Here is a 17,285-nt window from a genome sequence, read left to right on the forward strand (position 1 = left end):
CAGAAGGGCAGGACTGCAGTTATCTGACCTGGCTTTGCCTGCTGGGGGAACAGCTGGCCTCTAGTGGCTCACAGCAAGAGAAGATCTTCATGGTATTTGGTGGTGGCTGAAACTCTGCTTGGAGTTCATCTTTAAAATCAATTTCTGTTTTCAGTGAAGTTTTGCATCATGAGCATTAATAAAAATTATACTGCCTTAGCACTTGAAATGGATGGGGGCAATGCATACCAGAAGGGATACAGCATAAAGACAGAGTAATAATTTCTATTAATCCTAATCCTCCTCTCCCTGTCTCTTAGAAAGTCCATACAATGTTCATGTCCAGATTTTGCTGTGGGGCTGGGGTGCTGGTGCCTGAGTGCTGCTGAGGCAGAGCTGCTGGCACTGCCTGCACTGCAGTGCAGCTCCTCCTGACCAGCTGGCTCTGCTCTGGGCACAGCATCACAATAGCCACAAACAGCTCATGCTTGTGCCACCAGTTTGAGAAGAACTGCACTGCAATCTCCAAGATTTTTTCCTCTGTTTTTGGGGAGTGGGGGAGGGGGTGGGGTGCTGCTGCTGGAGAGAAGTACGTGAGAAAATAAGTATGCGAGTGCTGCAATGACGTAAAAAATGCTTCTTCTGAAACCTGCCTCAAAGACATGGTTGCTGAAAAGGAAGGGTTATGAATAACAGTGCGGTGATGACGATAAGGATTTAACTAGCTTTAGACTGCTACAGTTCTTTAATGCCAGGTGTCATGTGTGATGGAATACATTATTTTTGCTAGAGGGTTAAACACTTTGTTGCTCATCTCAGCTGGCTTTTATGGATTTCCAGGTCTACCTGCTGAGAAGCAAATTAAATATGTAGCTGCTTCTCACCTTTCCTCTGTTGCTGCACTAATGGAAGAGACTTTTTCTTGCCAGTAATATAGATGGTGATCATTGCTGCTGAGTTTATTTTTTTGGTATCAAGAAGGATGAGGATGACAAATCTGCATTATTTCCAGAAGGATTTATGTTTCTGAAGGAAAGGATAATAGGCATGCTTCATTTTCTTAAAGCTATGTCCAGACAATTGGAGGCATAGCAAACCTACATAAACTTTAAAAGCATGGCTGAAAAAGAAAGATGAACTGCATTAGGATGTCCTTGAAATATGGTGTTGGATGGGGTTTTTAACTTCACTTGGAAGGTTTGGATCTTTTTCTGTTGCCTTTTGCATGTGCTGTTCGAGATCCATTAAATGTCAGATAAAGGTTAGGAAGCCAAGGGTAACTGTTCTATTTTTAGGTATTTATAATCACTTTTTTCTGTATTATGATTTCTGGTGGGGTTTTTTTAATAAATATCTGCAGGACCATTGGCATATTATTTTGATTATACACTATTTCAGGTGCTTTTGTGCTGTTAAAATATAATATGTGAGCAGGACAACATTGAATTGAGTCCTTTGTGGTTGATTTTGTTGATTTTCCTTTATATTTTATGCAAAAAATAGGTATATGTAACCATGTTATTAATGTGTTTGTATATGTGAGTATTTTCATAAGAACATACATTCAGAGACAATAAGAGTTAAAGATTTCTGTCTACATTATATATTCTGGAAGAAAATATATTTAATGAATAGAGTCAGATGCTGACAGTGCCAGAAGCAAAGGCACAAAGGGAATTGTATCTATTTGAAAGCATTCCTTTCAGTGAAAAGATTATCATAATGTGCATTAGTTGCAGAGCACTGCTGAAAATTTTTCTGCTAAGAATGAGTAAAAATAATCAAATTATTTTCTTTCTTTACCTCCCTTCTCCTGTCCCTGGCCATGCCAGTTTCTCCACCATTACATTTTCCAGCAGTTCTCAGGACCTGTATGTACCAGCCAAGAGCAATCTGTCACTGTCAGCATTTGAAACTGCTTTTGTTTATTTACTGCCCTAATGACGGATTAGAGGTTTGCAAACACTCTTGCTACAAATGCTTTCTTAGGAAAATCAGCAGAACTGGTACCAATCTCTACCTGATTATGCTCACACTCTCCTGACTTTTTTTCCTTTCCCTCCTCCTCCCTGTGCTGCAGGAGCCCAGCAACAAACGGGTCAAGCCTCTTTCCAGAGTCACATCCCTGGCCAGCCTCATCCCCCCTGTGCGAGCCACTCCGCTGAAGCGCTTCAGCCAGACTCTGCAGGTAAGGGCAGCAGCTCCTGCTGCTCCTGCTCACTGCAGCATCAGCCTTCCTGCAGCAGGGATGCACAGGACACCCAGCGCTGCAGTGTGCCAAACAGCCTGAGGCACCTTGTCACCACAAGGTCACTCAGCTTCAAACCCAACTCTCACCTCAAAAAAACCACTTCACTCAGCTTAAAACTCTCAACTCTCACCTCAAAAAAAACCACTTGTCTGTTTAATGTTTTTTGCTTACCAGGAGGAAAACTATTGCACCTGTAGCATATAAAAATAGTTGCTTTTTAAATTTGATGAAGAGAATATTCCATAATGCTTTCGCTTAATGTTGGTTGGTTTCTTTGAAAATGTTATTTTTGGTGTAGTTGGTCAGGTAGGACTGCTGAATTTCCTCCTGTAGAGTGAACTTTGACCTTAGCTAAACAAGAGTTAGTGAATAATCGGAACTTTCCAAGGCAGTTTCCGAAAGTGATGATGAAAATTAATAAAGGGCTAACAATTTAAATGCAGTTTCTATGTAACAAATTAAGAATATAATATTGTACATACTTGAAGACTAATGGAACTTCAATTTATAAAGCATTTGTGCCTTCAGACCTAGAGATAGCAAAGTAATGGCAGTGTCAGCTGGGAGCTGCAGCACTGCTCTGGGTCTGGTCCAGAAAGCCACAGTTTCCTCTTTAAAATAGTTTATGTAAGAAGGCATGTCAAAGATCTTAAGAAAATGACATAACAAGCTTAATTTCTTTGAGAGGAACTGTAAAAGTAATTTGAAGTGTTAGAAATGTTCCTTAGTCAAAATTACCTAAATTAGAGCTTTACTGAAGTTACCTGTTAAGGGGGAAAGAAATAAAACTTCAGAGTCTTTTGAGAAATAAAAAGTCATGGGGAAGAACATCATTCTTCTGTAGTTGTAATTACTCAGAAATTGATATCACAGTGTTTTGTGACATTGGTTTTCCTGTCTTTGGTTCCTGTGATGTTGAAAGTGCAGATTTCTGCACAGGGTTGGAGGATCAGCCAAATGTCTGCACCCCGCCAGGCTCGGTGCAGGTGAGGTCTGCGTGACTCGAGCAGAGCTCCTGTATCCCCTGGGCTCTGTGAATCTCCTGCAGTCTGCCTGCAGGGGAAACTGGCCCAGCTCAGGAAGGGCTACATCAGTTCCAGTTGTGAGGAATGTGGAAAAGGATTTCATTTTTGGCCAAACTGCTGCTGAGTGGGGTGCTTCCCTTTCCACAGCCTTAGGCAGCTGTTGGCCTCGTTTAGGTACCTGTGCTATTGTTCTGCAGTGAAAGCCTCTGGGACTGCACAATGCAGTGCCCAGAACAATATTTGATTTAATAAAGTTGTTTCAGACTAACCAAAACAGCTATCCTTTCATGTATGCAGTAGCAACTTCCTAAAATGACAACTATATTAATGTGTTTCAGGATAAATTTTGTCAACAATGGGAGGGAAAATAACAGCTTTGTTGCAAGTCCTACTGTTGCAGGCGTTTCTGTTTTGCTCTGTTCATACTGCCCATAAGAATATATTTAATTAGCAGATGAAACAGTGATGTTTAATCCCCTCTATGTGCTTCAATGAGCTGTGATGAGAAATCAGCTTCTATGTTTTCTAGATCCTGCTAGTGATGTCCCAGCTGTAAATTGGCTTCTTATCTGGTTTTCTCAATAGCTATAGAGCAGGGACAAAAAAGACTGACCTTGTGCTCAGGTGTCCCACTTGGAATTACTTAGAAACATTCTGGGATGTACATATTGCTATTTCACTTTGTTATGTTTTGACATAGCTGTCACTGTGTCTTGAGAACAGTATAGGTTTCTTTTCATCATGTGATCTTCTGTAAAAAAAAAAAAAAAAAGTTGATTTTTCTTACTGAGTGAACTTTTATATATCTTCATTGTTATTTCAATCAAAGCTCATGTTTCTTCTTGCATTGCTGCTAGATGTTGTGTCTGTAAAATGGAGAAAACTACTGTAATCACCACAACATGCAGAACAAACAACTTCTTCCCGTGGAAGAAAACAAAACAAGGTCAACAGAACATCCATCTAAAAAGACACTCCAACAGCATCAGTAAAATGAGTTAGAAGCACATTTTTCCTCATAAAGGAATTCTGAGATTCCTTTATGGCATTTCAAACAAACCTTCTTAGATCGTCTTCTAAATGGAAGATACATGCAAGAGGAAAAAAAACTTATTGTGTATAATTTTCCTTACCTCTGTACATGTGACTTCCACTTGACATTAATGGACTTCCAGCATGCAGCATGAGGAGAAAAATTTCTACCTGGGGTTTGTGTAGTTTCTTTTAAGATATGTTCTTACCTACTTTTTATGTTTTGCATGTTGTATTGATTACAGAAATATTTGATTTTTTTTGTGTATACTTCACTTCATTCCAATTTTCCACTTATTTTCAATACTTTTTTTATAAGGATTCCAAGTATAAAATACTTTAAGTCTTTCAGGTTTTCTTTCTCGCCTTCTTTTTGGTTTTTTGTTTGGTTTGTTTGTTTTTGTTATTGAGTATTTGTAGTCATTCTGTTCCTGTCATGTAGGACAGTGCATCACAGCTGACTAATAAAATGCTGTTAGTTTCATCTCTGCCAGCTGCACTCTGTCTGTGCAGCTGCAGGATCCCTAATGCCAAGCAGGGATTCTTACTTGTTAATCCACCTGGGAAGCCAGTTTATTTCATAGCTGCATTTCCAGTCTCCATCAAGCTACACTAATGATTGTGATGATCTGCCTGGTCTTATTCACAGCTGTGCTGTTTGGCTTAAACAGAAAATAGGGTCAGAAAAAGAACTCCAGCTGATGCTGAAGAAAGAAATTGAAGTCTGGCTGGCTTCCTCTGCAACTTCCTTTTTAATCACTGTGTCTTGAATTTAAGTAGGGGGTCCAAATTGCTTTCTTCTGTCTTAGGACACCAAAAATTTCTAAAAATCCTCAAGAAGAAAATTGTTTTTAATATCAGGTCTGAATGCCACAGCTCTGATTAGTAGTCACCTTTGCCCACTACATAAGGTTGTTTGCTTTACTGCAGCTCTAATTAAGGGTTGTTAATTGCATTGATTAACATTGGTAACACATAAACCCTTCAAGAAACAGTCTTACAACAACCAGGAAAGTCTGTTGCCAGAGAAATATAGCAAACAACATGAGGGTCTGTGGATGGATTTTTCCCTAGCTCCTTTAGTTTCTGGAATTATATGAAAATTTTAATCATCCCACAAGGTCATAATTTTTTAAACAGTGTGTGGGACATGTTTTTTAAGGAAGCCAGAATCTTCCTTATAGGAAAATATTTTTTAAAGACTGGAGATGTAGAAATGCTCTTTTGACATTCTTGAATTTTTTCATGGGATTCTATCACATGAATAGATTTTAAATTTTTCCTTCTTGACAAGTACAAAGCAAAAATAGCATCAGAGTATCTTCAAACTTGTTTTTAGAATTTTTTGGTAGAACTTCAGTTTAGGGCTGCATTCCACTAATAAATAACCTCAGTCCTGTGTCCCTTATTAAGCAAGGTACACTTTGTGTGGTTGATGGTTAAATGGCTGATGCGTGACAGAAATCAATTAAATATATACTCATTGTGTATGGGTAGCAAGGGTGCTAAACAAACAAGCATGCAGGATTTTGGGGAATTTGGTTTCATTTTTGAGTCTTTTAGACTCATTGTGCCCCTTCTGCCCAATGAGGACAATTTAGGGCTGTGGATTATTGTATGGAGTGTTTTCCTGCAGCAGGAAGGAACATTCTGTCAGTGCATGTGAAGGTCACTTTTCCCAAAATACTGCCTAATTTGAGTTTGCCCCATGATTCCCCATTATAGCAAATGTAAATTAAGCATGTAATTTCACATGTGTTTCTGTATCTTCTTAACTCTTGAAGGAAGAATAGCACCTGACTTAAAAAGTTTTGGAAGTGGGGTGTGTGTGTTGATTGTTACTTATTGTTAAGGTCTTTGTCAATTCCAAGTAGAACTCAGAATGGTTTCTGTTAAAGGACAGTTTTTTATTTACATAATGTTTTATGCTGTGGTAAAAACATAGTATTTATAGGTTCTGTTTGCATTTCATGGGCTCTTATCTTAAGAGAAGAATTTAAAATATTGTCCTTTGTATATGCTGCTTTCAACCTGGAAATTGAGAGAATTTATTTTGTTTTAGATATTCTTACCCCAGGCAATTGAAAGATGATTTTGTTATGTAAGGCAGGTTTTAAATAACAGTAAAAATGTAGAGTATTTCAACTATGTGAGATAGCTTAAGCATTTCAGAGGTATGACCTCAAAAAAAGCCTCTTAATTTTAATGGAGCGAAAAGGAAACCTTTTCAAAATAGAATAGTAAGAGCATAATGTATCGATTCCTAGCCTGAAATACTTGTAAGAGTTTACAGGCAATTGGAACTCTCAAGTCTCTCTTAAGATTGAAATTGGCTGTATTGAAGTTTAGGACCAGAGCAGATTGTACATAAACCCCACTGTCTCTTCCCAGCGCTCCATCAGTTTCCGCAGCGAGAGTCGCCCCGACCTGTTCAGCCCGCGGCCGTGGACTCGCAATGTGCCCCCTGCTAACACCAAGAGGAGAGACAGCAAACTCTGGAGTGAGACCTTCGATGTCTGTGTCAATCACATGCTTACATCCAAGGAAATCAAGAGGCAAGAGGTATAGATATACATATGTGTGGCAAGCACAATTCTTTCCCTCTCAGGATTTTTCATAGAGGTGCACAGAGAGAAATGAAAGGGAAAACAATCTCTATTTCTGCTCCTTTATTTTCCTATGTGAAATGTGTTTGGAGAATTGTTTAGAATTGTAAGTGCTTGATTGAATTCTGGTGAGGATTGTTTGAGCCTGGTGGCCAATCCAATCCACCTGTGTCTGGACTCTGAGAGACCGTCACGAGTTGTGTTAGAGATAAAGTAGTATGTAGTTTTAGTATCTTCCTTTTATATAGCATATTAATGTATTTTAGCCATAGTTATAATAAAGAAATCATTCAGCCTTCTGAATTGAGTCAGACATCGTCGTTTCTTCCCATTGGGTTCACCTGCATTTACAATACATATGTATATTTTTTTAACCATAAATTTCATGTTCAAAAGTTGCCTTTAAAGCGTAGAGTTGCTCACAGGCATCGGGGTAGCACTTGAAGATGTCCTGCAATTAAAATGTGTCACTACCTCCACTAGAAACAGAATTCCATCTCTAGTATTTATGACTCAAGCTATATTAGATTAATGTATTCTTTGTTCAATCCAGCTCATTGTATTCCCATAACAAGCCCAAAGTCACTGAGATATCTTGTGATTGGCTGCATGTGTGTGCATGTTCTGTCTGACACTCTCTGTAGTCATGGTTCATATTTTGGTGTTTCATTTTGTTGTTCTGGTAATGGGAGGTGAGTGTGCTGTGCCAGGAACAGGTGTTCATCAGGTGATACAGACACACAAACATGCACCATCATTTCCCTTTTGGAAAAGACTGTCTTTGAGGAAGTTTCCAGTGCTAAACAGATGACACACTGATCAAAAGGTGTGTCTTCCAAAGCTAGAAAGAAGTGTGCCAGGGGTTTTAATGTGATAGACAAGACAAAGTCTAAATGGTTCATATTATAGTCAACACAGAGCTCCTTCAGAATCAAGGTATTTTTATTTTCTGAAGAAATTTCTAGCAGTATCAACAAAGCTTGTAACAGTCTCTCTGAGAATACTTCAGGGACTGAGTCATAAATCAAACAACAGTAGTGTCAAGCATTTCTTGTGCAAATTTTGTACAGGCATACATAGGAAATAAATTTGTAATTGAGAACTTCAAAGGCATCTTACTGAAAATTAAACTGTAGAAACTGTTCGCACAGCATATTGATTGAAAGCTTTTATTGTAAAGCAAGGAATTCTAGCCCAAAATGTCCTTAACTCTTACTGTATCCCAGTTTAAAGAGGAAATCATGCAATAAGTTAATAACAATAGGGGTTTGATAAACCAGTTAATTAGGATGGTGTTATTTTTAATCTGCCAGCTTCAAAGTCTCAAATATGCTTTAAGAGGAGTAACTAACATCAGCCAACAGTTATCTACAGCTCAGCCTTTGTAACAAAAAAATGAACTGGTACCAAAATAAAAGTGCTCAGTACCATGAAATGCTTTTAGTAACATCTGTCTCCTACTTGATAGAATCCCCTGTAACTTCTGCCACTGCATGTGCTGAAATGGAACACAACAAACTCCTAAGCAAGCAATTGTGTAAGTGGCTAAGTCAAAGTTAAAACACCACAACGAAGGTAGTTTCCTACATCTGGGAACATATCCCTTTGGAAAAATAAATTCTTTGTCTATTTGAGATAAGCTTTTAATGAACATTCTTGTATAACTGTTTTAAAAAACAATGCACTTGATTCTGTAGTTATGGAATAAAGCCTTACTTTATTTCTGTAGATTTAGCAGAGAAATGTTATTACATGGTGTTAAGACAGCTGTTCAAAATATAACATCAACCCATGAAGTGGAGCATAGATTAAATAAAGATACTTTCTAATATTTGTGTCTGTTTTTACAGGCTATCTTTGAACTTTCTCAGGGAGAAGAAGACCTGATAGAAGATCTGAAGTTGGCAAAAAAAGTATGTTTAAAAACCAAAACCAAAACCCAAACCACAACAAAGAGTACTAATTGGTTCATAACCCATTTAAAATAATCTTTGGTTTTTATAATTGCTAAGACAGTAAAAGAGGAAAAAATCCAAAAACATTTCAATCTTTCCATTCTTTCTGAAACACTTAAGTGTGCTGCCTTTTTTTTTTTTAATATGAAATTGATAGTTTAATATAAGGTTGTGAAACTTACTTACAGAAACTGCTAAATTCTATAATGAATTTTGCAACCAACAAATAAATGCTTGTTTTTCTTTTCAGGCTTATCATGACCCAATGCTTAAGCTTTCCATAATGACAGAGCAAGAGTTGAACCAAATTTTTGGAACACTGGACTCTCTAATTCCTCTCCATGAAGGTAAAACTCAAATAGTCTTTGTCTGCATAATTATAGCACATAGATTTAAAGTCAGGTTTATTAAAGTGATGTTTCTCTTATTTTTTCCTATTCACTCTCAGATCTTCTTAGGCGACTTCAAGAAGTCAGGAAACCTGATGGATCAACAGATCATGTTGGCCACATCCTCGTGGGTTGGGTAAGGCAGAGTTTATAACCAATTTTGAGATGCAATGTCATTTTTCTCAGACAATTTCCTTTCTATAAAGTGTCAAAAAGATAGTCTTAAAATACTTCTAAAAGGTAAGGCAACTATTTAGGGACACAATTGAATATTTTTTCTTTTCAGGGATTTTCCATTAAAAGATTTAGACTGGGATATTGTTTTAAAAGCTTTTGCTATTCAGGAGTTGAGCACTATTTAATATACTTTTAAATAAAAATCAAGAGTCAAATTAGAGTTTTTCTTATGTAGGTCCTTTAAGAATCTGCCCCTGTTTCTGTTCTGCTTTCCTTGTAAAGTCAGACAGGGATACAAGAGAGATGTTGCTGCCTCATAAAAGATAAAATAGATCAGTTCATGTTCACTAGCATCCAACAGCATAAACACTGAAAATAGCTCTTGTTAGTTTTGTTGATAAGATTGTTCATTGTTATCAGAAAGAGTTATTTCTTGTTTTGGATATGTGAGAAGTATGCTTTTAAGTAAATATAAGTAATGAAATTTAGCAGGGAAAAATAGACTTGAAATTTCAAAGGAATGAAGGAATGATATTTAGCAGCTATATGTGAAAGTGTGGTTTATGGTCAACAAGGGAAACATTATATAATGTATATAATGCAAATAGTGAATGAAAAATAATTTTTAAATGCCAAAATAAAAAATAATCTCAGTTTTCTTTGCATAAAGTAATTAAAAATGTATTTTCTGCTGTGTGTTGAACATCAGTGAACTTCTTTTGGTTCAAATATATTCAAGTCTAATTTCCTTTTTTAAAAGATTTTGGATATTTGTAAGCAGGTTTTGTAAATGTACATATTGCTCTAATCAACAGACAAATTACTTTTTTTACAGTTTTGTCATCTTAGTTTGGTCAAGTTTCATGTGGGCAATATAAAAGTTTGATTGTAGAAATTTGCTGATCTGAAAAAGTCCAGGTTTGGGAGTACTCACTCCTTTGCTTTTATTTTCATTCATAATTAAAGCCAGGCTTCTGTGTTCAAGTGCTGTCTGCACTAAAAAGTGCTCAGCCTTAAGTAATTTATATTTTTAACGCTTCACAATAGTAACAGAGATCTGTAGGATCTGAGTGATGAGCAAGTGCTTTTAAATTACATAAATGTTGAACAAGGTGGTCTGAGGACCTTTGTAAAGGTTATATTTGTCGGAAACGTGACATCAGTAAACTGTGGATAAATCTCCAGCTAAAGGAGTCTCAGCAGGAATTCTGATGTCCTGAATCACCTGAACCTTTCAGCGCAGGAAATTGTGCTTTATTTCAGCTACAGAATAATTCATTCTTTCCTCAGCTGCCATGCCTGAACTCCTATGACAGCTACTGCAGCAATCAAGTAGCAGCCAAAGCTTTACTGGACCACAAGAAACAAGATCACAGAGTGCAGGATTTCCTGCAGCGCTGCTTGGAGTCTCCCTTCAGCCGCAAGCTGGACCTGTGGAATTTCCTTGACATCCCCCGAAGCCGTTTGGTCAAATACCCACTCCTGCTCAGAGAAATTTTAAGACACACACCAAATGATCATCCAGATCAACAGCATCTGGAAGAAGCTGTGAGTTACTGTTGGGTTTGAGGTTTTTTAAGGAGATCATAGCAGTTTTAGCTTATTAGTGAATTAAGGGAAAATACATAAAATATAAAAAAGCACAAATATTTATATGAACAGCTGAATATTGGATGTGTAATTAAAATTCATGTGTTTTCATTGTGTTTCTGCAGATAAATATAATTCAGGGCATTGTGGCTGAAATCAACATAAAGACTGGTGAATCTGAATGCCAGTATTACAAAGAGAGACTTATTTATCTTGAAGAAGGCCAAAGGGATTCATTGATTGATAATTCACGTGCTGTATGTTGTCACGGGGAGCTGAAGAACAACAGGGGAGTGGTAAGGAATAAATATTTTGTCATAAGTAACTTTAAAAGATATCTTCATTTTGCACGACAGCTAAAAGAGCTGTGAGCACACACAGAGAAACATCACTCTCTTATATATAGGAAGTTGATAAATACTAATTATTATATATAACACTAATGTTTTTTGTTAGTAGTTAAGTATCTGTATAGGGAGATAATAAGGTTATATGTATCTCTGTCTCTTACGGAGCCTAACAATATCTTGGATAAATTGTAAATCTGATAAATTTCAATACTTACAGGGAAAACCCCCAAGTTTCTGGTCTCAGAGGCGTGATATTAATGTCTATAAAGAACACACAAAATGTACCAACCAAATTTTAAGTTTGTCAAAGGCTGAGGTTATTCAAAAGACTTTACTTAAGTCTTTGTTGAGATCAAGGTTAATTTATTGACCAGAGGAATTTGGTACTTTGAATTCCAGTCTCTGGGGCATTGCACTATTGATAAGTTTCACAAACTGAGCTTTCAGTTAAAAAGGGGAAAAAAAAGATTTTTTTAGAAGAGAACTCAGTCTTTCCTAGCTTCCCCCGCCCCCCCCCCCCTTCAGTGTTAAATAGAACTTTGGAATGGACAAACAATGAAAAAATATCTTTTTTCTTTACTGACACTAATGGAACTATGACATTTATGGAAGTAGATAAAACTTGGAGAATCTGTTTTAGAAAGCAACAAAGAAAGCAGTGCATTTTTTCAGTTCTGGACCTGCTCCTGTGGAGCATGGTTATGCATTACAGTGGAAGGATGCATGGTTATGCATTACAGCTGAGAGGGAAAGGTGAAGCAGGTGCTGTTTCCTAGTTCACCTGGTGGAGGTCAGGCAAGTAGTTCAACACCAAACTACCAGGAAGAAACTGGCCATTTTCATCTTTCTGATGAACTTGATTTGCTCCATTTGGTTCAACGATGTTTCAAGAAAGGAATAATGCTTTATTATCTATGAATCTTTTAACAGAAACTGCATGTCTTCCTCTTTGAGGAGGTGCTGGTGATCACTCGGGCAGTGACCCACAATGAGCAGCTGTGCTACCAGCTGTACCGGCAGCCCATTCCCGTCAGGGAGCTGCTGCTGGAGGACCTGCAGGACGGGGAGGTGCGCCTGGGCGGGTCCTTACGCGGAGCCTTCAGCAACAACGAGAGAAGTATGGCAGCAACTTGTTCTTTTTGCTCATGTAGGGTCATCATAGCTGTAAGAACCTGCCAATGTGACATCAGAAAAGTCTCTCTAAAATTAACGTTATCTCCATCCAACATGTTGAATTTTGTTTCAGACTGGTTTATTACCTTCTAAGTTCTTTCTTTTCAATTCTTCCTCAAAGCTCACTATATTGATAATAGAATTTCTCCACACACCTGCTCCTCTATCAAATTGAGAATGGGAGAATATACAGACTGTAGTGGCAAAACTGCAAAGTTTTACAGTTTTGCAAATTTTGCCTTGCAAAGTTATAAGCAAAGTTATAAGCAAGAAATCTTGAGCTTCAGCTGTTTTGCCTTTCCTTACACTGGAGGCACTGATTACTATTCAATAACTCTTTAAGCTTGCAGATACTGTAGTACTCAGGGTCAAGACTGCAGCTATTCATGTTTATACTTCCAGTTAAGTGTATTATAAAGCTGCTTCTTCTAATACAAGCGTCCTTTAAATCTCATCTGGTCAAAACTTAAAGGGGTTTTTGTATGCATCCACTGTATTAGTGAAGTGAAAGGAAGAGATGAGGCAGTCTTTGGCTGCCACAAGGATGCTGCGTTCAGTGAAGGTTATGGAAATTCACTTTGCAGAGAAGTAGGAGGAGAGGCATTAAAGTGTGGAAGAAGCCTTAATCTTGGCAGTTCACCTTAATGGATAGCTCATGCATGGCAGAACCAAAAATATTTACTCCAGCAATATGAAGTTACTAGAAGTGCTTGTGGTGTTCTGTGGTCTTCTCCCAGAAACAAGGAGATACCCAGACTCTGGTCTCACATGGTCTTGTCTGACCTTAAGGCAAAGATTGTGCAGATTTTGTTACTTAATATATACTCTTTGATTAAAAAACCCAATCAGCCAAAGCATTCAGGGGTTTGATATATATTGTTTCTTTCAGTCAAAAACTTCTTTAGAGTCAGCTTCAAAAACGGATCCCAAAGCCAGACTCACTCTCTCCAAGCCAATGACTCCTTCAACAAGCAGCAGTGGCTGAACTGCATCCGGCAGGCCAAGGAGAAGGCTGCGTGCGCCGGCCCGGCGGGCGGGCTGCAGGCACGGATCCCTGTGCCGCCCCACGGCCGCAGAGGAGAGGCCCTGGAGCAGATGGAGCAGTCGGACTGCGAGTCAGACTGCAGCATGGACACCAGCGAGCTCAGCGCCGACTGCGAGCGCATGGAGCAGACGAACTCTTGCGAGAGCCAAAAGCAAATAGAAACCAATGTTTGACAACAACTTAGAGCTCCTGGAAGAAAATCTGTCTCTTACCTGTACAGTATTTGCATTCCATACATGGAACCATTTGGAGAAGCACTTTTAGAATATTTTTTGTGACAATGTCAATGCAGTTCTTGTATTTGTACCTGTGAGTGTCGTACTGTAACTGCCCATCTGTATAAGCTGGAATCTCTTGCAACTCATGTCCTGTGATTATATTCCATAAACACCTAAGGTGGATGAAAGAGGTACTTGACCAGTTATTCTCAATGTCCTGCTGTAAACAGAACCTCTAAACTACTGTTTATGTATGCATTACATAATCACCTTTCCCTAATTTTTAAGTACTTTATTTGCCCTTTAAAGGGGCAGCTGAAGATGTGGACTTAATATGGAATTTCAGAATGGATATCAAGATAATAAATTTTCTTAAAGGTATGGAAATAAAAAGTAGTTTCTTGGAACAAAAAAGAAAACTATCTTGCAATAAGCTATCCAAAGTCCTGTTAGCAAGAACTATAAACAAGGGGCCATAGAACCAGGGACTCTTAAGGGATTTATTTTTCAAAATGAAACATTGTCCTAAGATCCAGCAGCCAAACGTACTAAAATCTGGACATTTCAAATGGTCAACATAGTAAGATGGTTTATTTTTCAAAGAATGTAATGCTAAAAATAATCAACTGGAAAAAACACAACCAGACCTTTACAGCCAGCACTGACTTAAATGAAATGCTGAGAATACTGGATGTTTGTAAATAATCTGCTAATTTGCTTTCAGTGCCATATATAAATTATCCCAAACAGAATAAGAAGGGAAAGGAGCTTTTGCTTGTGAATAGGCCCTCTTCAGCATTTTGCACTCCACTGACCTCCACTGTTGGTTTTAAGCACCACTAATGTTAAAACATTTAATTTTCTGTAAATGTCTGTTTACAATTATATGTAGTTGGTTTTTAAAACTAAGTGATGATTTTATACATATGGTGCTCTACATATATACCCTGTGGGATTATGTAGAGAGAGTTTAAACAAAAAGGGAATTTTTTTGTCCTTTAGGATGTATTACATCCTTTTTACTTCCCTCAAGTTTTGTTTTAAAAGTTTTTGTTGTATTTAATTTTGTACTGTAATTGGAAATGTTACTGTGTTTTCTGGTGGCTGATTTAACCTACTCATTATGATGAGAAGCATATCAGTCACTTAAATGCAGTCTAAAACATGTAGTGATCATCCTGGTATTTTTTCAGGAATCCCTGGGTAGTATTTTATTTCTTACTGTAAGAAATAATGCCAGTGCTGTATGGCAAGCTATGAAAATGATATATTACAAATTTTAAATGATTCTTGGTATTACACAAGATAACCTGTGCAAAGTACTTGTAACAACAGAAGTAGAAAAACTGCTTAGTTGTTGCCAAAAATATTTTCTTGTGTTCTACAAGTTTACATAAAATTTACTAGTTATCTTACATATATATATGCTGAGGTGCATTACAGAAATCAGTGTGACAAGATGATAAACAATATAAAACAAGGTATTTTTATTTTTTAAAAAATGGCATTTTTACCCTATAGAACTTATTTCTGTATTTATAGTTTTTCAAAAAAATCAATTTTCTTTTTTGTTTCAGGCTTTGTAATTTATTTCAACTGCTTCATTTTTAGAGCTGAATGAGTGAAGTTGAAAGGAAAAATCTGCAAAAGAAAAGGCATAGGGAAGTTGTTAAGCAAAAATGTTGAAAAAGAGCAAAAAGCATGTAAAATGTTCAGATACAGAAGAAAGAATGAATGTGTGTATTGCCTTTTTTTTTTTAATAATTGCCTTAAACTTTTCTGGAAGCATTTCAAATAAATTACATTTAACCATTTTGATTTTTTTTTTGGTTTGGTTGGTTGTGGAAGAAGACTACAAAAAGATTTCAGTGGTCCATTCAGTGAGGCTTTAATGTAAGTGACCAAAGGTTGTATTTTGTTTCTTATAAAGTGGTACATATTTGGATCTAATTTGCTAAATGCACAATGGTAACAGAAACAGGTCACTGGACTCAATTCACCACATTCCCCAAGGTTCTGTATGGCATAATTAATTTAGTAAGTAGGTGGAACAAAAATTTACTGTCCTGTCATCACTTTCTCATAATTCCTTGTGGGTTGGAACTGAAATTATTAATTTTAGGGTATTCCAGCCAGCCAGGAAATAGTTTGTTTAGTATAATTTAGTCACCTACTCACTGTTCAGAATTCTGGAATTGAAGTGTTTTGGTTGTGCTTTGTAGTCGACATGCACTTAGCTACTGATTGATCTAACAAATCCTAATGATGTTGGGTTTTTCTCTTCAAATCATCCTAAGGATTAAGATTTCCAGTTTAAGATTACTGATATCATGCTAGATTTGGTAAGATGGTTTTAGTTCTAGCACTTTTAAAATGCCACTGTTTTTGAAAGGATGACTTTTGATTGGGGCAGGAGGATGGTGGTGGAGGGCTGGGCTTGGACAATAAAATGTGCCAAAAAGGATGGGTAAAACGTAAAATTATGAGTGTGAAGTAAAGAGGAAGAATCATACATAAATATGTTCAAGTGCTTGTCACAGTTAGTAATTCTGGTGTCTGGAGGGGAGTCTGAGAGGTTGCAGCAGTGAAGAGGCAAGAGGCAGTCAGTGAAAAGCCTGAGGTGTCAAGTGCTTCCAGGATCACCACGAGGAGATGGCAAAATGAGGAGTGGGATACAGACACTCCTGTAAACCTGATGCACAAGCACTCTGGATCTCACACTCAAGGAAAAGGGTGAGCGACAAGCTGTCCTGCTTTCATGAGCAGCACGTCAGTGGTCTGAGAGGGCAGAGCCATCCCTTTGTGGCAAATCTGTTTCCTCTTCTGCTCCTGATGAGGAGAATCAGGGTAGCTGTATCTTATGAAAGACCTGATGGACCAGAAGCAATAAAGGTAAAAGCAGAAATTGTCTTGACTGAGAAAGAAAGGTAAGCAAAGAGAATGGCCATGGGACTCTGAACTATGTGGGTCCTCTGAGACTACAACACAAAATTGAACTGTCTGTGGCCTTTGTTTCCCCAGATTTGGTCTGCAGCACTGAAAAGAACAAAGCCGGGATGCCAACAGGAGCACGAGGGTCTGTAATGAGCCACCAGGAACAATAAGTTTGAGATCTATGAAGCTCAGTTCCAAGAACAGTTGCTTGAATTTGGGTAAGGATAGGGCCAAAATTGCAGGGTACAAAAAGTATTTCTCCTATTTTGTATGACCCACTGAACCAGGACCTCTGCCTTTGGAATGCTTCTGTGACAGTAGGAACCAGGTCTCTTGAAGTTTCACAGAATTTCCAGAATTTGAAAACTGTATCAGAACTGTCAGTTTAATGGATTGCACATTCTGATAAGAATGAAGTTTTATGGTGACACTGCCTGGAACTTGGAAAAATCTTGATTCCCAGGATCTAACAGAGTCTGAAACCAAGTTCCACATACATGGAAGATGATTTGTTTCCTTTTAAAGGGGGGTTTCAGATCCAGAATGGGCAGCTCTTCCATA

General features: G+C 37.7%; 1 protein-coding gene across 1 annotated transcript in view; it reads left to right on the top strand.

Annotated features, from left to right (window-relative positions):
* ARHGEF3 (Rho guanine nucleotide exchange factor 3) overlaps nt 1-15,603 on the top strand; it is a 103,072-nt gene extending 87,469 nt beyond the window's left edge. Inside the window, 9 exon segments of the mRNA XM_030283095.4 lie at nt 2,060-2,167; nt 6,679-6,849; nt 8,744-8,806; nt 9,099-9,195; nt 9,297-9,373; nt 10,705-10,962; nt 11,130-11,300; nt 12,285-12,471; nt 13,417-15,603. Coding sequence (XP_030138955.4) covers nt 2,060-2,167; nt 6,679-6,849; nt 8,744-8,806; nt 9,099-9,195; nt 9,297-9,373; nt 10,705-10,962; nt 11,130-11,300; nt 12,285-12,471; nt 13,417-13,745 — 1,461 coding nt within the window. The 3' untranslated portion in view covers nt 13,746-15,603.
* The last annotated feature ends 1,682 nt before the right edge of the window (nt 15,604-17,285 follow it).

The sequence above is a fragment of the Taeniopygia guttata genome, chromosome 12 (genome assembly GCF_048771995.1).
Source record: "Taeniopygia guttata chromosome 12, bTaeGut7.mat, whole genome shotgun sequence".
In the NCBI taxonomy this organism is placed as follows: domain Eukaryota; kingdom Metazoa; phylum Chordata; class Aves; order Passeriformes; family Estrildidae; genus Taeniopygia; species Taeniopygia guttata.